Source organism: Jaculus jaculus, chromosome 5 (genome assembly GCF_020740685.1).
Source record: "Jaculus jaculus isolate mJacJac1 chromosome 5, mJacJac1.mat.Y.cur, whole genome shotgun sequence".
In the NCBI taxonomy this organism is placed as follows: domain Eukaryota; kingdom Metazoa; phylum Chordata; class Mammalia; order Rodentia; family Dipodidae; genus Jaculus; species Jaculus jaculus.
Genome location: NC_059106.1, coordinates 86,541,755 through 86,567,600, shown reverse-complemented (window position 1 = coordinate 86,567,600; position 25,846 = coordinate 86,541,755). Strand labels below are relative to the sequence as shown.

At 37.2% G+C, this 25,846-nt stretch overlaps 1 protein-coding gene across 4 annotated transcripts in view; it reads left to right on the top strand.

The window, feature by feature from the left end:
• Spata6 (spermatogenesis associated 6) overlaps nt 1–25,846 on the top strand; it is a 147,653-nt gene that overhangs the window by 112,060 nt on the left and 9,747 nt on the right. For 3 of the 4 annotated variants that reach the window (XM_045150889.1, XM_004663245.2, XM_045150888.1), the window contains 2 exons: nt 3,530–3,714; nt 5,830–5,929. In XM_045150889.1, coding sequence (XP_045006824.1) covers nt 3,530–3,714; nt 5,830–5,929 — 285 coding nt within the window. The remainder of the gene's footprint in view (nt 1–3,529; nt 3,715–5,829; nt 5,930–25,846) is intronic. The other variant, XM_004663247.2, reaches the window with a different exon arrangement.

Here is a 25,846-nt window from a genome sequence, read left to right as displayed (position 1 = left end):
TTTAATTCATTTTCTCTCTTTTGAGGCTTTTAATGTTTCTCTCAATTAAGTTAAACCTAGTGTCAAAAACTGATTGATTACTCTATGAGATGTTCAACGTTATTTATGCAATTATTGGTTTTTGATGGCTTGCTTTCAGTTCAGTGATTCTTTTTTAATTATATTTATTTATTTGAGAGAGTGAGAGAGGGAAAGAGGTAGGCACAGAGAAAGAGAGAGAGAGAGAGAGAGGAAGAGAGAGCAAGAGAGAGAGGGAGAAAATAGGTGTGCCAAGGCCTCTAGCCACTGCAAACAAACTCTAGACGCATATTTCTCCTTGTGTATCTGGCTTACATAGGTACTGGGGAATTAAACCAAGGTCCTTTGGCTTTGCAGGCAAATGCCTTAACCATAGCCTTAACTGCTAAGCCATCCCTGGTTCTTTTGATCAGGGTCACATTGGTTGACATTTTTTCATTTTGGGTTTCAATTTCTGTTGATTTCTCTATGGTTTTAATTGAGGTTTTCATTGTGGGACTAGGCATCCTTGGTCTCTCAGTTTTCTTTCTTTCTTTTCTTTTCTTTCTTTTTTTTTGAAGTATTTGTCCTTGTAGGATTTTCAGTGGGTGTTTTGTTTTAAGTATGAACCATATTGGTATACCTGGGAACTGGGAATAGGGACCTGGGAGCCCTGGTATACTCATTCCACTTACAAGTATTCTTCAGCACACAGGGATCAGGTGTTGGGGAACCAGGAGCTGAGAAGCTTGAGAGCCAGTGGCAAGAAGCCAGCTCCTACAGAAGCCCTGTACCCTCTGGCACAGAGTAGGGATATGAGTACCCAGGAGACAGTCAATCAGAAGACCCAAGCAAAAGACCTACTCTTGCAACCCACACACAAGGATAAGGCTGCCCCAAGGCTTCAGTAGGAGTACCAGTACCAGGAAACTGGGAGGTGGGGAATGAACTGGGAGCTCTGGCCTACTCAGTCCAACAGTGCACCCACTGGAGCAGACAATCTGGGAGTTGGGGGTCCCGGGACCATTCATTTAGGAAGGCAGAACAAGGAGCCTGCTTTGGCAGCAAGCTGACAGGGTCCAGGTAGCCTCAAGCCAGAAGCAGGGTTACTGGGACTTGGGAACGAGGAGCTCAGGAATGAACCAGGAGCACTGGCCTGCTCACTCTGCCCACACCCTCAAGTGCAAGAGATCCATTCGTTTATTTTTGTGTACTTACTGGCTGTTTAAATTGCTTGTCAGAAATGTCTGTCTAGAATTGTATTGTCCATTTATTGATCCAATTTTTTTTTGTTTGTTGTTAATAACATTTGTTTTTGGTTTTTCAAGGTAGGGTCTCACTATAGCCCAGATTGACCTGGAATTCACCCTGTATTCTCAGGGTGGCCTTAAACTCACAATGATCCTCCTAGCTCTGCCTCCTCTAAGTGTAGGGATTAAAATTGTGCATCACCATGCGAGGCTTTTTAATAACTTTTTTTTTTTAACTTCTTTACATATTCTAGGCTAGTTCTCTCAGGCGAATAGCTAGCAAGGATTTTTTTTTCCTCCCATTCTGTAGGCAGTTTGTTTTGCTTTACAGAAGGTTTCACGTCTTATTTTGAGGTCTTTATACATTTTTCATTTTTTTTTTGTACAGAGTAAGCAATTAGAATCTAGCTTAAGTCATCTGTGTGGTTACCCAGTTTTCTCATGTCAATTTTGGAACCACCTTTCTCCATCCACATCTTTTTTGGCACCTTTTAAAACAAATCAGGTGGCTGATTTTCTATATAAGTATGATTCTTTTTAAAAGCCAAGTGGGCTTATTTCTAGAGTCTTCATTCCAATGGCTTATGTGTCAACTTTTGTGTCAGTGTCATGCTATTGCTGTGACTCTCTTTAGCTCTGTAGTATAATTTGAGATCCAGTGCTGTATCGCCTCCAGCTGATCTAGTTTCTGGACCATTGGGGTGCTCCAGGACTCCCATATGAAGTTGATGGTTGCCTTTTCAGTTCTGTGAAGAAGACTGTTGGTATTCTGATGGTAATGGTTTTGAGTCTGTAGATCACTTTCAGTAATATGATTCAATCCATGGAAACAGGAGCTTTTTCCATTTTTTTTCCTTTGGTGTTTATAATTTTCATTGTAGAGACCTTTAACTCCTTTGCTGGCTTTTTGTTTTATTTATTTATTTTATCTTATTTTGGTTTTTCAAGGTAGGGTCTCATTGTAGCTCAGGCTGACCTGGAATTCACTATGTAGTCTCAGAATGGCCTTGAATATGCAGGGCTATCCTCCTACCTCTGCCTCCCGAGTGCTGGAATTAAAGGTTTATGCCACCATGCCAGTGTGTGTGTGTGTGTGTGTGTGTGTGTGTGTGTGTGTGTGTGTGCGCGCGCGCGCTTATAGTCCAGAGGTCAACAATCAGGGTCTTATTCAAATCACTCTCCACCTTATTCTTTGAGACAGGGTCTCTTACTGAACCTAGAGTTTACCTATTTGGTTGTACTACCTACCTAGTGAGCCCTAGGGTTTCCCTTTGCCTCTTGGTGCTGCAATCACAGACACATACCATGCCACCACACTTGGCATTTCACAGTGATATTAGAGATCCGGTTCAGATCTTCACACTTACCCAGCAAGCACTTTACCCACTCAGACACCTCCACTGCCAAGGTCTTTAAGATATTTTTAGTATTTATCAAAAACTTATATAAAATAATGGGTTCATTGTTCACATTTGTATACATATATATCATATACTTGGTCCATATTTGCCTCTACCTCTCTCTTGCCTCCCTGCTGGTCCCTTTCCTCTTTCCAAGCAGTCCTCCTTCTATTTTCATATATATGAAATAATGTATATACAAATATAAAACATTAACATATAATTGTGTTAAATCTAGATTCCACATATGAGAGAAAACATGATGGTTGTCTTTCTTATTTCATTCATGTCTGGCTTATCTCATTTGGCAATCTCTTGTTTCATCCATTTTCTTACAAATGACATAATTATATTTTTCTGAATTTTGTTGAAGGTCATGTAGACTGATTGTATAACAAGGATATTGTAAACTTCAGGTCTTTTCTGGGGTCTTGGCTCTTTGCTGACTTCCTCACTTAAAAGGACAGTTTTTTCCCTGATTCTTTTTTCCCCTTCCACTTATCAGCATTTCTACTCTCCTTCCTTACTTTACTTCTTCTGATGGTATTTAATAGTCTTTAAGGTAATTAGTATTTTACCTATCTGGTTTGTTGTATGTGTATTTTAAAACCATTTTTCTTTACTAGAATTTTCCTAGTTCCACAGTGACAATGATTTATTAACTTGTCATCTTGATATATTTGTTTATCACCAGAATAAATGATGCAATCGATAAGGTTTATAGGTAGAATGTGAATCACATTAGGCCTGACTTCATAGCTACACCAATCTATCACTTAGTCTATGCATATTTATGTACAACCATCCCACCCTGGTCAAAAGCTTTTTAAGTTAATAAAATGCAATCACGTTGTAATTATATATGTATATATATTTAAACAGGTTATCAGGACACCACATGGGAGAGAATTTGATGACTCTTTAGACAAATGTGAAGAGTTTTTGAGCCCCAGGCCATGCAGCAAGCCCCAGCATTCTGCGAGAACCTTGCTAGTCCACTCAGCACCCTCCACAGCTCAGAAACATTGTCCAAGCCCTGTGTTAAACAGAGCTTCTTTCAGGGACAGGTGATGTGTAGTTGCCATTTCTTTCCTTGTCTTTCGAGTAATAGCCATAGAAATGGAAGTCAGAAGTTATGCATATAAAACAATTATTAGTAAAAGTAAATTTTGTTTTAAGCCTTCTGTAATATTGTTTGGTTTGAAATATATATTATATATTATGTAGATAATTGCTTCCCAGCACAGTTCACTAAGAGTAACTTTATTAACCAGACATACATTTCTTTAATCCCAATAGTGTAGTTCTTAAAGGGGAAATCTGGAGCATGTGATAGACTGTTTTTAGTAGCTCATAGTGATTTAATATTATGGGTGTGCCTAAAGTAGTTAGTCACCATGGTGGTCTGTACATGATTGTAAGGCATCTAGTTTTCTCACTTAACTTCTCACCAGATTCCCAACAGAATCTTAAGCATGCAGGTTCCAGCTCTCACTCTAAAAATGATTTGACAGCTTTAGTCAGATTGTTATAATTTTTCTTGTCATAGTTAATAATATTTTATCTCATCTTTTTAAGCTCTTGGATATTTAAAAACTTTTCTGGGCTGGGGGGATTGCTCAATGGTTAAGGTGCTTGCCTGCAATGCCAAATGAGGCAGGTTCCATTCTGCAGGACCCATGTAAGCCAGATACACAAGGTGGCACATGTGTTTGTAGTGGTGGAGGCCTTGACACACCCATTCTCTCTCTCTCTCTTTTTCTCCCTCCTTCTTTCTCTCACATAAATAATAAAAAATTTAAAAAACATTTCTAGAAAGTTTTAACCTTAAGAAATACATTTTTAAAATTATTTATTTATTTATTTGAGAGCGACAGACACAGAGAGAAAGACAGATAGAGGGAGAGAGAGCGAATGGGCGCGCCAGGGCCTCCAGCCTCTGTAAACGAACTCCAGACGCGTGCGCCCCCTTGTGCATCTGGCTAACGCGGGACCTGGGGAACCGTGCCTCGAACCGGGGTCTTTAGGCTTCACAGGCAAGCACATAACCGCTAAGCCATCTCTCCAGCCCAAGAAATACATTTTTAATCTCTTGACTCTCAGTCCATCTTTACAGAGGGTACGAAAAAGTAATCACTGAATTCTTAAAGCATCATAGGGCCATCCATTGGAAATAATTACCAAAGATTTAATTAACTGTAGAGACTGTATTGAAAGCTCAGCATAAAATGGATAACTCCAAAGTCTGTCTGGCATTGAATACATTGTTCAGAGTGGGTATGTTGTATGTTTCCTCCTTTGCTTTGTCAGCATTTTAGGGCTGAAGAGATGGCTTAGTGGTTAAGGCTCTTGCCTGCAAATTCCAAGGACCCATGTGCAGTTTCCCAGGTCCTACATAAGCCAGTTGCACAAAATGACACAAGGGCACAAGGTCACACATGCACACAAGGTGGTGCGCATGTCTGGTGTTCAATTGCAATGGGTGGAGGCCCTGGCACACCAATTCTCTCTCTCTCTCTCTCTCTCTCTCTCTCTCTCTCTCTCTCTCTCTCTCTCGCTCTCTCGCTCTCACTCTCTCAAATTAGAAAAAGTCCATTTGCAGCTGGGTGTGGTGGCGTATGCATTTAATACCAGCACTCGGGAAGCAGAGGTAGGAAGATCACAAGAGTTTGAGGCCACCCTGAGGCTACATAGTTAATTCCAGGTCAGCCTGCACCAGAGTGAGACCCTACCTTGAAAAACATAAAAGAAAAAAGAAAAGAGAACAGAAGAGAAGAAAGGGGAGGGGAGGGGAGGGGAGGAAAGGAAAAGTCCATTTGCCTTAAAAAAATTGGAAAAAAACTATATTTAGAGATAAACTTATAAAGAATTATGTATGGAAGTTATTAAAATGATCTGATATGTAGACATATTCTTCCAAAGACATGTCAAACATAATTGTTAAAGCTGTTTTTTAAACATTGAGAAAATGAATAGTGTAGCTGAGAATAAGTACTGGATTTCATAACTTTTTTCCTCATTGTTGATTTAAGGAAGAAAATACATTATTTTAAGCTTGTATAAGCTATGTAGGGATTAAAAAAAGAATGAATTTCTGTATCTAGAATTTTAAAATTTGGAAAAAGTTTTGTTTTTTTCTTCTTCTGTTTTAAGCTTTCTTTTTTTCTCCCCACTGTCTACAGATTCCACTCTGATTGGTGTTCACCTCCAAATTGTGATGAGATCCATGACCGGGTAAAAACTGTCTTGAAATCACATCAGGCTCATCCAAGACATATATGTGTTAGTTTCTAATATTTTCTCGTGAAGGCTTTTTCTAATAGGGCCAGAAAGCCAGCTGTGATGCTTGCTTACAGGTTACAAGTTTTAGTCACTGAGAAGAAAAGAGCATCGTGTATGTGAAGGAAACCATTTTGTTGTCTATATACAATGTAACTAACTTAATAGTTGACCAGAGTCATGTACAGTGCTTTATAAATTTATTATTTTAGTTTTGTGCAAGATGTTTAACATAGGCCATATGCTCTATAAACAGTGTCATAGTAATTATCATGTTAAGAGTCAGTATACAGGAACTTTGTGATAATCATTGTAAAGCCTTCAAATTCAAGGCATTATATTGGTTCAGTGTAAAGAATTCCATTTGCTAAAGTGCATTTGATTGTAAATAGTAGGCTACAGAGAGGGGGAGATGAGAAGTATCTGTTTTGAACATAGTTTCCTACCTGATTTGTATATTAGTATTCAAAAGAGAAAAAAATCAGGTCAAGTTTATTAGGCTTAGTATTAATAGAGAACATTAATATAAGAATATTTTCTGAGATTGAAAACTTTATTTACATTCTGGGCAAGTGGAAAATAATAGTAGTGTAGCGTAGTCTTTTTTACTTTTAATTTCTTCATTTAATTTAAAAAGAAATTGTTACTCATACTTTAAAGTATGTATAAGTCATATGTCTTTATTTTTAACATGAAGATTTAGTAGTTTTATGTGGCTTCTTGTGGATTTTGATTGTATTAATGAATTTTTTAGATCATTTATTTTCCTTTGATCTAACTGTGTAAGTTATTACTTATTGTTGGGCCTATTAATCCCAACATATATGCATAGCATATTACTTCTTTGATGTTTTTCCCAGTAATATTGAGGCACAGAAACTTACAACTTTTTATTATCATGTATTTTAATTCTGTATATGTGAAAACACATGTTATTTTTTATTCATATAGAAACTGTTATTCACTTTAGTCCCATATTTCCCTATTCCTCTTCTTCCCTGATAATTTTTTCCATCTGGGATCCTGAGTTATTTTTCTTTGGCCTGAAGAACTCTTGTTAATATTTCATTTCAAAATAATCTCCTGGACAGGAATTCTGATTTTGTTTATTGAAAACATCTTGTCTTTACTTCTCTTTACTAAACATAGAATTCTAAATTGTTAGATGTTTTCATTGGCATTTTAAAGATGCCATTCCATTCCTTTGGGTTTGTTTCTATTTTTTAAAAAAAAGTAGCTGCTTTTTCTTTGAAGTAACATGAGTTTTAGACCATTTTGTATTTAGTATTTTCTCCTTGTCTTTGTACTTAGTAGATCACACACACACACACACACACACACACGCGCGCGCGCGTGCACGCGCGCCTGCATGCACATGTCTACATGTGATTTTTTTTAAATGAATTTCCGATTAGGTTTGCAAAACTTATTTCTTTACTTTGTTTTACAGAATATATAGCCATTCTTTTTATAAAAACATCTCTTTGGTCTTTTTCTGGAACTCTAAATTACATTTACATAAGATCTTTATGCCATTTTTATATGTATCTTACACTTTTATCTTTAGTCTTTCTTTTCACTTGGATCTTTTCTTTTAAGTGATTCCCTAGGTTGCTAGTCTTATGTTTTGCTGTGTTTCCATTGATGTTATAACTCCCTGATAGATATAAAGTACTATAACTGGATCAATAAAACAATAATTTCATTGTGTGTCTATAAAGAAGTTGAATTTGTTGCTAAGAATCTTCTAAGAAAGAAAACTACACAGTAGATGTTTATGTGGAAAGTTCTACCAAAATGTCAAGGAATATAACACCAGCCTTGTAACATGCCTAAAACAAGGAAAATTTCCAAAGTCATTTTAATAAGACAACATTACTCTAAAGTTACAACCAAATAAAATTGGAATCAAAGAAAAATATTATTCAGTATCCCTCATGAACTTATACTCATACAGGTTCTTAACAACTTATTAGTAAATCAAACCCACAATGTAGAAAAATATACATTATAATTAAAGATACTCATTCCAGAAATACAATACAATTGTCTTCTTAACAGATTAAGAAAAATCATGTCTTCTCTATGAATTTTTTGTTGTTGTTGTTTTTGTTTTTCAAGGTAGGGTCTCACTGTACCTCAGGCTGACCTGGAATTTGCTAGGTATTCTCAGGGTGGCCTCGAACTCATTGCAATCCTCTTACCTCTGCCTCCTGTGTGCTGGGATTAAAGGTGTGCTCCACCACGCCCAGCCTCTGTGAAATTTTAAGACACAGAGCAAGTACACAACAAAATTCAGCCCAACTCATAACTCTTAGTGAAGTGAACAAAAATTATTTTGGGAACCTGTAAAACCTGCAGCTAACACCATATTTAATAGTGAAAAACTAAATACTTTCTGTAAGTTTAGAAACATGTGAGACTACCCTGTTTTGCCATTCCTTTCTCATCACACTGGATGCTTTAAACAGTGCTTTTAGGCCACGGTGAAAAGCATAAAGATTGGGTGGGGAGGCAAAATTTTATCTGGGAGAGATATAATAACCTATGTAGAGCAGTCCAGTGCATCTATCACGCTTCTTCTATTGAAAACTATGCCTAATGAGTTTAGCATACAGAATTCAAAGGAAGTCAGTTTCTTTGCTACATACAAGCATAGAGCAGTGGGGATTTTAAATTGAGCAACCACCCATTTCCAGTAGCAGTAAATTGAAGTGCTCACATGTAGTCCTAGCTAAGTATGGGTGGGGCCTGCATCCTGAGAAGGTAAGGCACTGGGAGGAGAGGAGAAGGAAATGGAGCAGTGTACCAGATTTGCATTAAGTTCAGTAACTGAGGTCTTCACTTGATGATGCAGTAAGGTAATTTGTTTTTTTCAGAGCTGGGTTTGAACTCGGGGTCTTAAGCATGCGATAAAAGTACTTTTTTCAGTGAGCTATATTATCAAACCTTGCATTTAATTTAATCAAAACCCTAGCATAATTCTTAAAACCAGAAATTGATAAGCAGATTGTAAAATGTATGTTGAAAGACAAAGAAACTTGAAAAAGTTAAACAATTCTCCAAGCTGGTAGACTCATCTCTCAGGTATAATACTTGTATAATACTAATAACAAAGACAGTGCCATGGTTACTAAGTTATAGGCAGATATGTCAAAGGAATCGGATAGAGATTCTATAAATAGGCATTCACAAGTACAAATACAAAGATGCAAAGTCGTATAACCTTGTATGTTTTGCCTTGTCAACAAATGGACCTGTATTTTTTCAAAAAACCCCTTGGCACATAATTCAAAATAGACCATAGATGTTATGTATCAATCTATAAAACTTTTAAAGGGAGGCATAGAAGAAAATCTGTACAATTTAAATTTGGAAATGAGTTTTAAACATGACACCGAACCTACAATTCATAGTGGAGGAAAAGTTAAGCTTAGCTCATTTAATGCTTGCCCCATGAAAGACAAGACACGTAAGAGAATGAATGGAATGACATAGTATCTAAGTTTACCAAATGTAGCATGGTAATACAGAGTGAGACCATTTAGGAACCTCAGTGAAAAATATCTTTTCTTTGTACAGGAGCTGTAGCCACTTTTTGCAACTTTTATATGAATATAAGTTTGTATTCCAAACTTTTAAAATTAAACTATTGAGTTCCTCATTTCAGCCCTCTGGAATTTAAGTAGGAGTTGGTACTTCTAGGCTTCTCCCACCGACAGATCCTGAATGTCTTTCTTAGTCTTGGGCAAGTCAGAAGAGAACCCTGTCTGCCTCTCAGACACTTTCTTAGCTTCAACTCCCTCGGCACAGCTTCAGACATTCCCTAAGCATTTGGAGGAGCACTCAGCTCAGCTTTGCACCCTTCATGTCCTGCTAGAATTTGGCTGCTTGAGCCTTTGGCTTTGTCTATCAAGCATGTTAGATTGTCAAAACCCTGCTGATTCCTCTGTCCTGCAGCACTGGACATGTGGTTGAAAGAAGCATAGACTCAACATTCATTCTGTAGTCAAACCCCACAAATGCTCCTAAAAAATATCCAGCTGCCATAAGCTTACTTCTTTGAGGTGGTCTCCTTTTAGGAATCTTGTTGCTGCTATAAAAATTGTTCAGGCACTTTATAATATCTTAAAAGAAAAATTATACTTGTAAGAAAAATATCTTACTCAGAAGTAGAAGACTTTCACACCAATTTTTAAAATTAATCTAATTTTATAACTGCCTCTGGCTTGATTTTTATAGATGGAAGGTAATAATGCTGTTCATGTCAGCTTATGCTAGCGTTTGTTTCAAAGTAGTCTTAAGAGAAAATGAGCACAAACTTATAATTAGTCAAAGGCTTCCTGTTTGTGTTCACTTTCAGCGTTTTCACTAGTACTGCATGCTTTGTATAGCACTGTGCAAAGCTAAGAGGCTATTTTTATGAAATAACATTTCCTACCTGGTAAGTACAATAGTTTAATGAACCACTAAAGGGAATGTAAACAGTTTGAAAGAAAGAAAACAGTATTATAAAGTTTGTAATGAAATATGTGAATAAGAAGTATAGCCATGAATTATCATACTTTCAGAGAAAAAATTGAAATTGATTCATATTAGTGAGTGTTTATTAGAGGCGAGGCATTCTGCATGTATTATGCTATCTGGACAATAACTTGTAAGTACTATTAAGGAGAAAGTATTGCTTTAAAGATGAGAAAACAATTCTCAGTAAAGTTACCTGACTTGCATAAGGGCATACAACGATGTTAGATGGTATAGCTAGGATTTGAAGCCAGGTAATACTCTAGAGATAAATACTAAGTTCAGTCTGACATACATAATCCCAGCAATATAATCAAACATGTAAAAATGGGCTAGCATGAGATCCCTGGAAGCATACATGTTCAGAATAAGGGATAAGTGAGCATCCATATACCAGAGATAGACATTGTGAGTTGAAACATAGTTTCCTTGGATACAGATCAGACAAAAAGTCCATATTGGTCATATTTGGAGAATACTTATACACAGATATATACCACGTTAGATAGAAATCTTCCATGTGACTTTTTTAACTACATAAAGAATTTTTCTAAATATTAACCGTCTGTAACAGTAAAAAGTCTTTTGTGAATCATTAAATAATTAAATAATAATGTCAGAATTGCCTTTTGCTTGTGTATAATGTGTATTTGTGTGTATGTGGTTGTATTTATGTGTATATGCCCATGTGGTGCCCCATGATGTGCATGCTGTGGGGTGCACTTGCCTGCTTTAGCCAGCGCAGAATGCCAGGCATCCTGCTCCATAGCTCTTCTACCCATTCTTACTGAGCTGCAGTATCTTTTTTGTGGAGCTTGATGTTCTGAGCAAAGAGATTCTCATGTCTCTGTTCCCCTGAGGCTGGGGTTACTGGATATGCTTTGCCACATATAGCTGTTTATGTGGATCCTGGGGATTGAACTTGAGTGTTCTCTCAGGTCTTCTTTGTCTCTCATGCTTGCACAGTAAGTGCTGTTAACCATGGAGCCATCTCTCCAGCTCAGAAATTTGGTGAACATTAAAAAAAAAATGAAGAGAACCAAGCTGAACATGGTTGTGAACTATGATCTCAGTATGTGGAAGGTTGAAACAGGACAGTCTAGAGTTCAAGGCCAGGCTAGGCTACATAGTAAGATCTTATCTTATAAAAATTTCATCTTGAAAAATCTAATGGAAATTAGTGATCAGGGTATATTTTATTGAAAATAAATCTCCAAGCAGCAAAAGAGTCAAACACTCAGCATTTTACTTAACACATTGGTTCAAGAAAATTTAAGTCACGTAAAACCATGTTATTTCAATAGTTTCTTTTTTTGTTTTATTTTGTTTTTTGGTTTGCTTTGTTTTTTTTTAATGTCTAAAAATGGATAATTTACAGTTCTTTAAAATGAAAATGTCCTTGATAAATATGTATTGTGCCCATATAAACTTCTGTATAAGAATATACTCTCATGTAGAAGTCTATATATCAACTTCTTTTGAAAGTATTTAATAGGAGTTACATATCACTATATACAAATTGGCCACCATGTGTGTGTGTGTGTGTGTGTGTGTGTGTGTGTGTGTAGGTAGCTGGATGGTGTGTTGGCACACACCTGTTATATTAGCCCTTGAGGCTCCTGGGCCACCAAGTGAGAGGCTGTCTCAAAAGCAAACCTGCATGTGGTAGTGTACACCTTTAATCCCAGAACTTGATAGGCAAAGATAGGAGGATCGCCATGAGTTCAAGACCACCCTGAGACTACATAGTGAATTCCAGTTCAACCTGTGCTAGAGTGAGACCCTACCTCAGGAAATCCTGAAAAGAAAACACACACACACCAAACAAGGAAACATTTAGGAAACTCTAAAAGTCTAAAAGATTAAAAAAAAAATGCATACTGTCTAAGCTTACCTTATATGCAGATAAAGTTACATGCTGACAAATGTTATATATATATTTATTTCTATGTACGGCCATATTTTCTTTGACTCCTGTATTAACCAAGGGTATTGTGCAGTCATTTGCTACCTTTTTGTTGCTGTTGGGAGTGCAAACCCAGAGTTTCACATGTGCTAGTCAAGCTATAGCTGCCAGACCCCATTTATACCTTCTAGTCACACCCACGTTCATTGTAATGTTGGGGGCCAGCTGCTGGTGTTTCACTCTAGGTCTGCTATGGTAGTTTCCTTATGGTTAAGATTTTTCCCATGCATTTTCAATAGGGTGTGTGTGTGTGTGTGTGTGTCTGTCTGTCTGTCTGTGTTTGTGTGTATCTGGGAATGCAGCCCAGGGACTCATACATGCTAAGTAACCAAGCAACACTCCAGTACAGCTTTCTCTCCTGATTCCCCTTACTTATCTGTCTTCTGGTCTATGAACTCTGACGTCCCCACATTTAACTACATTTTCTAAGAAAACAAACCCTCCTCAGCCCCACATTCCATTCTAGCCTCTTCTCTTTCATAAATTCACTTCTTATATGTCTGTGAAAAGTTCTTGAAGCTGGGCATGGTGGCGCATACCTTTAATCCCTAAACTATGGAGGCTGAGGTAGAAGGATCAATATGAGTTTGGATTTAGAAAGTTCTTGTTACAAAATACTATTGACCTACCTTGCCTAGAAATGCTTGTTTCTTTAAATAAAACTCAGTGTGGGAATTGTGAGGAACATCCACTTAAAGCAAAAGGTTTTTCAGCCAGATCATTGAAGATAAAGGTGAGAAGTTTAGACTTTGTCCAAGTCATGATGCCAGAGGCATCTGTTAGGAAGGCATCAAAAATTGAGGCCAGCAGGAAAGCCATTTTCCAGAGTAGTCTCCACTACTCAGCTGTGGTGTTTCAGGTACAGGGTTGCCAGGTCTTGTAATTACTTTTATATTTGAATAAATATCTTGTCAACTCATTCAAATATAAAATATAAAACAACTTGTGGACCAAACAAAGCATATATGCCAGCTGTCAGTTGGCAACACTTCTTTTAGAATAAAAGTAGAGCACCACTGCAATGTCTGTGGCAAGTGTGTGTATCCTCAGCACTTTCTGTAAGGAAATTAACCTATAATGTTGTGGTCATTGGGCTGAGAGCACGAATACATTTGGAATGAGATTTACCAAAATACTAAAATGGAAGAATGAATCAGAAAGGATGTGTAATTTGCCAAGAACTTATAGTTTAGATATTATAGCTCAAACTGGATAAATAAATTTAATTGAAATGTGGTAAATTGCTACTGTATGCTAGGCACTAAGTCTCTTTATTCAGGCTTGAGAACCTTCAAAGATACTTGCTATAGTTTCATCATAGATTTCCTCTATTTATAGATTAGTATTTATAACATGCTTAGGATAATAATTAGGTAAAATATTCAATCATATTCTTTAAAATATCTTATTTGTTTACTTATTTTATTTGAGAGAGAAAGAGAAGCAGAGAGAAGGAATGGGGTATTCCAGGGCCTCTAGCCACTGCAAATGAACTCCAGACACATGCATCACCTTGTGCATCTGGCTTTTCCTGGGTACTAGGGAATCAAACCCAGATTCTTAGGCTTTGCAGGCAAGCATCTTAACAGCGCCAGCTAAATGGGATAACCATTATTAATTTAGAGAGAATTAAAAAGATTTAGACACTCATAGTCTAAGGTTAGTGGGAGCTTGGCAATGGAAAGTAGAATCATTATCTGGATATGATTCTGACTTGTTTCCCAGTTCCAGATATGGCTTCCTTTCCACTGAGCAGATTTGTTAGCCAATCCAAGAGCAGTTGGTTATCCAACATAGCTGTGTGCCACTATGGTACTTAGGTGAGCATCACTTCAGGTTGTTTGCTTCTGAGTCACTTAGAATTTGAGTTTCTTGGACAGTTGTTAGCCCCTTTCCCCTGATAGCTCATGTAGTGCCTCCCAGCACTAGATGGGCAAATTATCTGGGGACTGGCTCTTCTCCAGTCCCTCCATGGCCCATGCTGACAGCATTTGATGTCTTCAGCAATAGGGTTTTACTGTTAACCTCTGGTGAGTAATCAAGTGCTCTGACATAAGTTTATCTTGTTTGTTTTGCGAGATCTAGTAGCTCATTATGAATGTAGACCACATCCTGGTACAGGGAATTACAGGCCCACGCCAAGGGAACAGTAAAAAGAAAAAGCCAGAGAAGAAAGAGAAACAGGAGAAATTTGAGGTTAGGTTTCATCTCACTCTCTCCAGGGCCCTTCAATTCAGGTGCTCCCCCGAAGGTCCACTTGAGGGTTCCATCTTTCAGTCTGATTTCCAGGATGTAGGATTCTATGGTACCAGTTCAGTTTGGTTTCAGATTTTGTGTTCTCTACCCTTCCCACCTATTCCTTTGCCTCAAGCCCTACCTTCCCTATTGTCTAAGCTTCAAAATAGTATTAGGTTATATCAGCAACTTGGGCTGATCCAGGTTAGGAACTTTAGATGAGTGAGATCACAGGATGGTTGTCTTTCTGTGACTGTGTTAGTGCACTTAGAATGATCTGTTCCAAGTTCAAATACTTTTCTACAAATATCATTGTGTCACTTTTTTCTTACTGCTGAGTAGAATTCCACAATGTAGATATACAACTTCTAGGTTATCTATTCATACAGTGGTGAGCACATGGGTTGATTCCAGTTTTTAGCTATTATGAATTGAGCAGCTGTAAACATGGTTGAGCAAATATTACTGAACTGAGATATAGAGCTTTTAGGATAAATGCCTAGTAAGGGAATAACAGGGTCTGCTGGTAACTCTATATTCATCCTTTCCAGGAGTCTCCAGATAGATTTCCACAGTTGGTGTACAAGCTTACATTCCCACCAACAGTGAATGAGGGTTCCTATTTCTTGACAGCCTTGCCAGCATTTGTTTTCATTTGATTTTTTTAATGTTTGCTATCCTTAATGGGATAAATCGGAATCTCATGGTTGTTTTAATTTGCATTTCCTTAATGGTTAGGGAGGTTGAACATTTTGTTAATTGTATCCTAGCCATTTGTAATTCTTCCTCTGAGAACTCCCTATTTAGTTCTCTGCCCCACTTTTGGAGTGGGTTGTTTCATTTTTTTATTGCTTAGTTTTTTGAATTCTTTGTAGATTCTAGATATTAGGCCTATATATTAGGCTTCTGGAGAAGATTTTCTCCCATTCAGTGGCTCTGTATGTTTGTCTGTACAAAAGCTTTTTAGCTTCATGAGATCCTATTGGTTGAATGCTTGTTTAAGTTCCTTGGCTACTAGGGTTTTGTTCAGGAAGACCTTTCCCAGTCCTACATTATGGAGAGTGCTTCCTATTTTTTCTTCCAGTAGTTGAAGAGTTTCAGGTCTTCTATTGAGGCCTTTAATCCATTTGGACTTGGTTTTTGTATGTGGTGAAATGAGTGGGTCTAATTTCATTTTTCTACATATGGTCATCCAATTTACCCAATACTATTTGTTGAAAGTACTGTCTTTTCTCCAGTCCTCATTATTGGCACTTTTGTCAACGATCAGGCAGCTGTAGTTGCTTGCCCTAAAGTGTGGGCCTTCAATTCTGTTCCATTGGTCTATGTTTCTGTTTTTATTCTAGTACCATGCTATTTTTCTCACTATGGCTTTGTAAGATAGCTTTAGGTGAGGTATGGTGATGCCAGCAGAGGTGTTTCTTTGGCTGAGGTTATGTTTGGATATCCAAGGCCTTCTGCCATTTCATATCAATTTTGGGGTCATTTTTTCAATCTCAGTGAAGAATGATGCTGGAATTTTTATTGGTATTGTGTTAAATCTGCATATTGGTTTTGGTAGAGTTGTAATTCTCACAGTGTTCTACCTATTGAGGAACATGGGAGGTCCTTCCATCTTCTCAAGTCCTCTTCTATTTCTTTCTTGAGTTTTTTTTTTAATGTTTTTATTATATAGGTCTTTCCTATCCTTGGTTAGTGTTATTCCAAGGTATTTAAATTTTTTTGTTGCTATTGAAAATGGGACAGCCTCACTTATTTCTTTCTCTGCATATTTGTCCTTTGCATATAGAAAAGCTACTGACTTTTGTGCATTGATTCTGTAACCTGCCACTTTGATGAAGGAGTTTATCACATTTAGAAGTTTGAGAATGGAGACTTTTGGGTCACTTATGTACATATCATGTCATCTGCAAATAGGGCTAACTTGACTTCGTCCTTTCCAATTTGAATCCCTTTTATTTCTTTCTCCATATTGCTTGGGCTAGTACTATGTTGAAGAGCAGTGGTGAGAGTGGGCACCCTGTCTTGTTCTTGATCTCAGTAGGAACTCCTTGAGTTTCTCCCCATTAAGTATTATATTGGCTTTAGTAGCTTTACATATAGCCTTTATTGTGTTGAGATATAAACCCTCCATGCCTATTCTTTCCACTATTGTCATCATGAAGTGGTGTTGTATTTTGTCAAAGGCCTTCTCTGCATCAGTTGAAATGAATATGGTTCTTATGGTTCAGTTTATTTATGTGATATATTATGTTGATTGATTTCCAGATGTTAAACCATCCCTGCATCCCTGGGATGAAGCCTACTTGATCAACGTAGAAAATGCTTTTGATGTGTTGTTGAATTTGGTTTGCAAGGATTTTGTTCAGGATCTTTGTGTCTAAGTTCATTAGGGATATAGTCCTATAAATTTTCTTTCCTTGTTGCATCTCTGTCTGGTTTGGTATTAGGGTGATGCTAGCTTCAGAAAAGGAGTCGGAGAGGATTTCCTGGTCTCCGGTTATGTGGAATAGTTTGAGAAAAATTGGTTTCAGTTCTTCTGTGATGGTTTGATAGAATTCTGCCAAGAAGCCAACTGGTCCTGGACTTTTCTTCTTGGGAATGTTTTTGATTAACTTTTAAATCTCCATGGATGTGATTGGTTTGTATAGGAGATTAATCTTCTCTAAGTTTAGTTTTGGTAGGTGTATGTGTTATCCTTTTCACCCAAATTATTTAATTTTGTACAATAGAGATTTTGGAAGTATGTCCGGATGATTCTTCCAATTTCATTGATGTCTATTGTGATCTCTTCTTTTTCATTTCTGATTTTGTTAATTTGAGTTCCCTCTCCCCCCCCCCCTCTTTTTGCTTGATCACTTTGGCCAGTGGTTTGTCAGTCTTGTTAATTTTTTCAAAGAACCAGCTATTCATTTCATTCATGTTTTAAAAATTGTTTTCTTAGTTTCCATTTCATTAATTTCTGCTCTAATCTTGATTATTTCTTTCCCTCTGGAGCTCTTTGGTTGGATTCTTCTTGTTTTTCCAGTGCCTTTAGGTGGAGAGTCAGGGTATTGATTTGGGATCTGACTTTGTAATGAAGGCATTTAGGGCTATGCATTTTCCCCTTGTGACTTCCTTCATTGAGTCCTATAAGTTTTGGTAGTTTGTGTTTTCGTTATTGTTCAAATCTAGGAATTTTAAAATATCTTTTTTGATTTCTTCCATTCATTATTTAAAAGTGTGTTGTTTAGTCTCCAGGAGTTGGTGGAGTTCTTGATGTGTCTCTTGTTAATTTTTAGCTTTAAAGCATTGTGATCTGACATGATGCAGGAAGTTACTTCAATTTTCCTGACCTTTTGAAGGCATGCTTTATGGCCTAATATATGGTCAATTTTGGAGAAGGTTCAGTGGGCTGCTGAGCAGAATGTGTATTCTGTAGAGTTGGGGTGGAAAGTTCTGTAGATATCTCTTAGGTCTAGTTGATCTATGATGTTGTTGAGCTCTATTATTTCCCTGTTGATTTTCTGCTTGAATGATCTGTCTGTTGATGATACTGGATTTTTGAATTCTCTGACTATGATAGTGTTGGTGTTTATTTCTGTATTATTGTTGAGGAGATTTTGTTTTATAAATTGTGGTGCCCTTACGTTTGGGGTATATATATTTATGATTGTGATGTGCTCATGTTGGATCATTCCCTTGATGAATAAGAAGTGGCCTTTTTGTCTGTTTTGATTACTTTTGGTTTGAAGTCTATTTTATCAGATATGAATATAGCAATACATACTTTTTTATTTCCATTTGCTTGGAATATCATTTTCCAACCTTTCACCCTGAGGAGATTTCTATCTTTAGTGGTGAGGTGGGTTTCTTGAAGACAGCAGATAGAAGTCTCCAGTTTTTTTGATCCATCCTCATAGTTTGTGTCTTTTGATGGGTGAGTTAAGACCATTAATATTTAAGGTTATTACTGTGAGGTTTTAATTAATTCCTGCCATGGTGAGGTGTTTTATCAGGTTGAGTCCTTACTTGTGTTTTGTACAGTTTTGAGCCTGGTTTGTTTTTTTGTGAGCTGCTTCTTGTTGGCTGTTGAGATTTGTTGGTTGACTGTTCTGTGTGGAATATTCCAAGTATTTTCTGTAGGTTTGGCTTTGTGTTCATATAATGATAGAGTTGATTTTTTTCATGGAAAGTTTTTTGTTTTGTTTTGTTTTGTTTTGTTTTCACTGTCTATGATGAGGGATACTTTTGCTGGGTAAAGTAGCTTGGGTTGGAAGACATAGTTTTTCAGACTTTGAAGTTTCTATTTCAGGCCCTTCTGGTGTTCAGGGTTTTCATTGAGAAACCTGTTGTTATTCTAATGGGACTGCCATTCCATTGTATGTTGTGAATTGCTTCTCTCTTTCTGATTTTAATATTCTCTCTTTGTTTTCATTGTTAAGAGTTTTAACTATGCTGTGTCTTGGAGTGTTTCTTCTTTGGTCCTGCCTGTTTGGTGTTCTGTGGTCTTCTTGTATCTGGATGGGCCTCTCTTTTGCAAGATTTGGAAAATTTTCTTCAATAATTTTGTTGAGTATGTTTTCTACGCCTGTGATCTGGATTTCTTCTCCTTCTGGTGTACCCATCATCCAGGTGTTTGGGCATTTTAGTGTGTCCCACAGTTCCCTTGTACTCTGTTTACTTGATTTTTTGAACTTAGCTAAGTTTTGGCCTCCCAATCAATTTCTTCTGTCTCACCTTCCAGGTCAGAGGTTCTGTCTTCCACATGATTAATTCTGTTGGTGAGTGGTTCCAGAGAGATTTTTATAAATTCTATTTGATTTTTCTTTTCTGTTATGTTATTTTATATCATGTCCATCTCTTTTTTTCAGGTTTGATTTCAATTTGAATTTTGATTTTCTTGATGCTTCCTATAGTTTATTCTTGTATTTGATCAAGTCTTTCTTAAGCTTAATTAACCAGTTTTTGAGAGCTTCCATTTCTTGACTTACCTTCATTTTATTCATATCTCTTTGGAGGGTCTAATGTTTTCTTCAATCAAGTTAAACCTACTGTCAAAGACTTAATGCTCTAGGAGATGATTCTGTTCAATTTTATTGATATGATTGTTGGTTCTTTGATAGTTTGCTTCAAGTTCAGCAATTTTTTTAATCAAGATCTCATTGTTATGTTTTCATTTTGGGAATGAATTTCTGTTGATTTCTCTATGATTTCATTGGAGGCTTCTGTAGTAGGACTAGTCATCCTTGGTGATCTCTCAGTTTTCTGACATTTGTTGGCCTTTTTTTGTGCTGTTGTCTACCCATTTTAGGAAGACTTTTTATTTTATTGAGGAGGAAGCACCCTCTGACTCAGGTGAACAGGGATGTTGGTACTTAGATTCCACACCACACACAGGGACCAGGCCTCCCTGAGCAAAGCATAATGGGACCTACCAGAACCAGGGGACTAATAGGAGTAAGGAAACAGTGATCTGGCCTACTTCATGCTGTGCCCTCTAGACATAGACCAGTGCAGTCAGTCGTGTGTCCTGACTGGCCAAACTTAAGGCTTTCAGTTTCCAACATTTTCACCACTGATGACTTATGTCTCCCATGGGACTGCAAGCAGTGCAGCTTTTTCAGGCTTTCTGTCAGCTCGTCTACAGGGTGGAAGTTTTCAGCTCAGCCCCAGCTTGATTTTTCAGTGACCTTCCACCCAGGCATGTGGCACCTTCAGCAATAGGGGCTTACCATCTATTTCTGGTGGAAATAGAGTCTTGGCATTAGCCTGTAATTTTTTTTCCCCGTCAAGTATCTTTATTTTATTTTATTTTTAAATTTTTTTATTAGCATTTTCCATGATTATAAAAAAATATCCCATGGTAATTCCCTCCCTCTCCCTAGCCTGTAATTTGGGGGGGGGGGCATCAGGAACCTCTCGGGTCAACAACTCACTGGAAGGTACCCATCCGTGGTACTGAATTTTTTCTTCGGTAATTCTTACTTCCTCTGTAATTAGTGCTTCTGTGACCACAAGACTTTTTAGCATTTCCTTTTGTATGGTCCTTGGAATTAAGTTTTCCAAAATTTGGTCCATATGAAATATTACTTATTGAACTGCAGTTTTGGAAGATTTCTCTTTTTGGCTCATGAAAGACTTAAGTTGGTAGTTTATATTATCCTTTGGTTTTTTTAAAAAAAAATTTGGGTTAATTTTTATTTATTTATTTGAGAGTTGACAGAGAGAGAGGGAGGCAGATAGAGAGACAGAGAGAGAATGGGCGCACCAGAGCATCCAGCCACTGCAAATGAACTCCAGACGTGTGCACCCCCTTTTGCATCTGGCTAACGTGGGTCCTGAGGAATCGAGCCTTGAACCAGGGTCCTTAGGCTTCACAGGCAAGTGCTTAACTGCTAAGCCATCTCTCCAGCCCTTTATCCTTTTGTTTGAATAGAGAAGTTGAGAAGTTGGCTGTTGGTGTCTATGTTATTTTTCATTCTTAAACTTTTAAGGTTGATAAATGTAATTTAAAGACAGAAAATTGCATGAATGATTTTTTCTTAAGGGCCACATTTTTTTAAACTAACTAGCCATTGGGGTATAAGATCTAGGTAGCCATCGTAGTAGCCCTTCATGCAACCTTAAAACATAGTTTTTCCTCATTAGAGTAATCCAGCATCCTTATGTTTATAGAAATTAGTTCCTTTTTAATGATATTATTTCCCAAGTGAGAATTTGTGTTTTTTTTTAAGTAAAATATACCTTTACTCTGTTAATCCATAGGCTTTTGTATCTGTCTGTAATTATACTATTGTATTTTATGTATGAAAGAGCTGGATTATTTCTGGTTTTTGGTTTTCTTTTTTGATGTAGGGTCTTGCTGTAGCTCAGACTGACCTATAATTCACTATGTAATCTTAGGGTGGCCTTGAACTAATGGTGATCCTCTACCTCTGCCTGCCTAGTGCTGGAATTTAAAGTGTGTGCCATCAGACCCAGTCTAGATTATTTTTTTCTATAGAATTTACCCTTGGATTTTACTGGTAATATTCCTAGGGTAAAATAAGCATGTAGCATAGGCAGTGTTCACATTAAACTCACTGTGAGATCTAGTGGGTGATCAACTTCATTTTCATTTCAGGTGTGATGCTATGTCTTCCATCAGACACATGGTATCTAGTTTTCTCTCTCACCTTCCTTTTTTCCTTCTCACCTCCTTCTTCTTCCCTTTTCCCATTCCATTTCCAAGATATTTTAAGTAGGTGTTCACAAAACTATCCCTGTTTTCTTATCCACTTTTGTTTGATACTTCCAGAAATAGAAACTGCTTCATTTATTTTGCTACTTGTTAGCACTGACCATATTGGAAAAGCAAAAAAAAAAAAAAAATCCACTTTTAATTTTCCAGTTTTCACAGTATTTTATTTTTGGACACCTGCCAAAGGTGACTATGGTTTTCCCTTATTTTCTTTTTAGATTATCATGATTTGTGATTTGAGCATATTTGATGTGTTTAGTTTTGAACACCATTGTTGGTGTTCAAATGAATTGAACTTTGTCCAAGCAGGGAATCTCGTCAGGCTGGCTCTGAAGATTTAATAGACTTTCCCAATTCCAAACCATCTCAAAGGCACCAGATATTGTTGGAATTAGTATATAACTAAGTCCTCATCTACTTTATCAGTAAAGTAGCAAGCTATTACCAAAAGAATAAAATATTGAAAATGTTTATTTATGACACATATATTCCACATTTTATTGTTCCTCATCTTACCACAGTTTTGTTTGTTTTCGTTTTTATTTGAAGAGCATGTGCCACAAAATATTACACAGAATCTGTTGCACTCCTCTGCTACAGTTCTGTGTGTAAATACTCAAAATTCATTGTTTGTTTTTATTTTGTAATCTCGGTAATTTTAGTTGTTGGAAGTTTTTTAAATCAAATTTCTAATAAAGGAGTCATATGCCAATATTCCATTGTTATTGCATGATAATGGCATTTTGTCTGTAGCTTTATGCCTTTAGTTTGGTTGGATATAAAATTCCTTTACAATATGTTACTTGTTTCTCTCCACCGAAAATGATTTTCAGATTTGTTCAAAAAAACATTTTATTTTCTTTGTAAGTTTTTTGGTCTTTTAAACCAGGAATTTAGATGTGTTTGTATTGTGATTTTCTTTATTTCTAAAGTTCAGTGAGCATACTGAAATAGATCCTAGTAATGGTTCTTGTGGGCTGATTTTTTTCCATGTGTGTTGTGTGGCTTTGGGCTCCTTGGTTCCTACTTCCATCTCCCTGGAGAAGGTTCTCTGGCTAACTGTGAGAAAAGCATTCATATTTAAGCCACCACTTCCTCTGTAATATTTCCTGGTTCCTTGAAGGTGTGCTAGGCACTTGGCTTTCTTTCCTTATCATTCTTACAGGTCTTGGATCTCCCCGGAATTCACTGCTATCTGTCAAAAGTGGATTTTCTAAACAAGAGTGAAATTGATGAATGACTAATGAAGATGTGGTACAAATACACAGTGCACTTATATTCATTGGTAATGAAATTATGAAATTTTCAGGAAAGTGGATGAATCTTGAAAAAATTATGCTTCTAGATTACCCAGGCTCAGAAGACAAACACTTTTTTCTCTCATATAAATCCTAATTTGGAATCATTTGTTTTGTTTATAAGTTGTTGTAAGTATTGGCAGTACTGGTTAGAGAACTAAGTGAAGCTGGAGAGAGAAGAAGCAGGGAGGGTTTAGAAGAAGAGGGAGCAGGGCTAAAGAGATGGCTCCGTGCTTCAAGGAGAGAATAGTAGACAGGCAAGTGAGGGACAGAACACTGTAGTAGAAGGGTCTGAGGGAACGGGGGAAAAGGAGGGGAGAGAGAAATAAAACCAAAGATGGTAAGAATTAGTATTATAGAAACCTACCTCATTGTTAGCTAATTAAAATATATAATTCTCTTTAAAAGAGAGAAATGCACATATTTCTGAGAGTAAGGCTTACCAGGTGTGTATGTGGTGTGTAACTCATATGTATGTATGTATGTACATACATACGTATGTACATATGTATGTATATATTAAGAAGGTAGAAGTACTGTCTAGTACTATAGGCTGTTGCTGGTATATCTCAGTGCCAGAATTGGATTACCCTTCACAGTGTGCTGTTGGTCAGGGAAGCTCATAAGGCCCTCAAAAACAATATAAGTAATTGCCAAAGCACTTGGCTCCCCACCTGAACTAAATGGTAAGGCCCTATTGTTAAAGACAGCACAAGTTGTGGTCACAGGATATTGGGAGATTAAGCTGCAACTGAGATAGAGCCACCTCCCTACTGACTAGCTCTCATAATGCAGGAAAGTTCTTCCAGCTGTGTGAACAAGCAGTAGATCCTGCAAGCTGTTAAATCAACCGTACAGACAAGATGTTCCCACCTGATCAATAGTGGCTGTTCTCTCATTAGAGTTGAGGCCCACTCAGTGAGAGAGAATTCATACCTGATGCTGAGAACCAAGTCAGAAGCCTATTGCTTGGAAGGTCATAGACCCTAGAGTGAAGTGTCCACTGTTCTTTGCCTAAAAGGAGAGCATATGCATGTCAAAAAGACTTCTAAATGTCTGTTGTCCCCTTCGCTCCATTTTGTTTGTTTTTCTTGTGGCTATTTATTATCAACCTATCTAAGTTTATTCATTTATTTATGTTGCTGATAACAATATTCTTTTGAACCTACTGAATTTTTTTATTTTGGTGATTAATGTATTGATTTCTGAAATTTCTTTTATCTATTTTGTAGATAGCATCTTTAAAAATTCTTAAAATAATCATAATTATATCATAAGGTGTTTATCTCCTGAGTTCCAGTATCAGGGATGTTTGTGATCATTCTCTTTGTGTCTTTTTACTTTTATTTATTTAGCAGAAATAGTGTCTTGACTTTTTGTGCAGTTTATTTTTGGATTAAGCTCTAGACACTATGTTTAAAATGCTTTCAATTTTCCTCATGATGACAGGGTTTTCTTTTTCCTCACCTAGGCAGGTAGCATCAAGGACTAATAAGTTTGATCCAAAAAGGACTGACCTGCATTCAGGCTATATTGATATTTTGGTAAATGTCCAACTGTCCTTAAAGTCCTGATAACTCTCAGTCTATCTCTCATTTATGGCATTGGCCTTCAGGTCTTCTTGGTACCAAGAGACAAGGCAGTTTCTTGCTTGTCCAAGGTAGTAAATTGACATTTAATCATTTGAAAGCAACATGTACCCTGATGGTACTTGACATCAGAGAGCACAAGGTATAGTTCTCCACATTTTTACACTGGTAATTTCAGAAATTAGCAAGTGCAGTCACGTGCCACATAATGTTTTCAGTGGGTAATGGTCTGCATATATTATGGTAGTCCCATAAGATGATAGTACATTGGAATATCAAGACAGTCTTGTGTACACATAGTGATTAACTAGTGATGTGTTTCACAGAATATGTACCTGTTCTTAAGTGATATGACTAGATTTCTGTCCCCTTTGTTCTCTGTTTATTGTGACACCAGCTCTGCATGATTACTACAATGCCTGCAGTTTTCTCAGCCCACCAGCCCAGCTCTGACTAGCTTCTAGCTGCTCTTAGAAGTCAAGTTGTAAAGTGTCAGTCACAACTCCTGTTCAGAGCTTCCAATCTCTCCTGCTGGGTATCAATGCCTTTTAAATATCTCAATTAGGGCTGGAGAGGTGGCTTAGCAGTTAAGCACTTGCCTGTGAAATCTAAGGACCCCAGCTCGAGGCTCGATTCTCCAGGACCCATGTTAGCCAGATGCACAAGGGGGTGCACGCGTCTGGAGTTCATTTGCAGTGGCTGGAAGCCCTGGCACGCCCATTCTCTCCCTCTCTGTCTCTCTCTCTCTCTGTCTCTCTCTCTCTCTGTCGCTCACTGTCTCTCTCTCTCTCTGCCTCTTTCTCTCTCTGTCACTCTCAAATAAATAAATAAAAATGAACAAAAATTTTTTAAATATCTCAATTACATGGTAGGTTTCCTTTAACTTTCAAGCATTTGGGGCGTTGGCTTATTTGTCCCCAACCAGGCTTCAGAAGTTAACAGATATCTTGACAATGAATCTTTCTATATTTAAGGATTTTTTTAGTCTTCAAGTTTGCTCCAAAAAGTTCTGCCTATTTTTTCATCTGTATACATTAATGTCTGATTAATGTCTGGCTCTGTGTCCAGGACTGAGTTTTCTTGGCT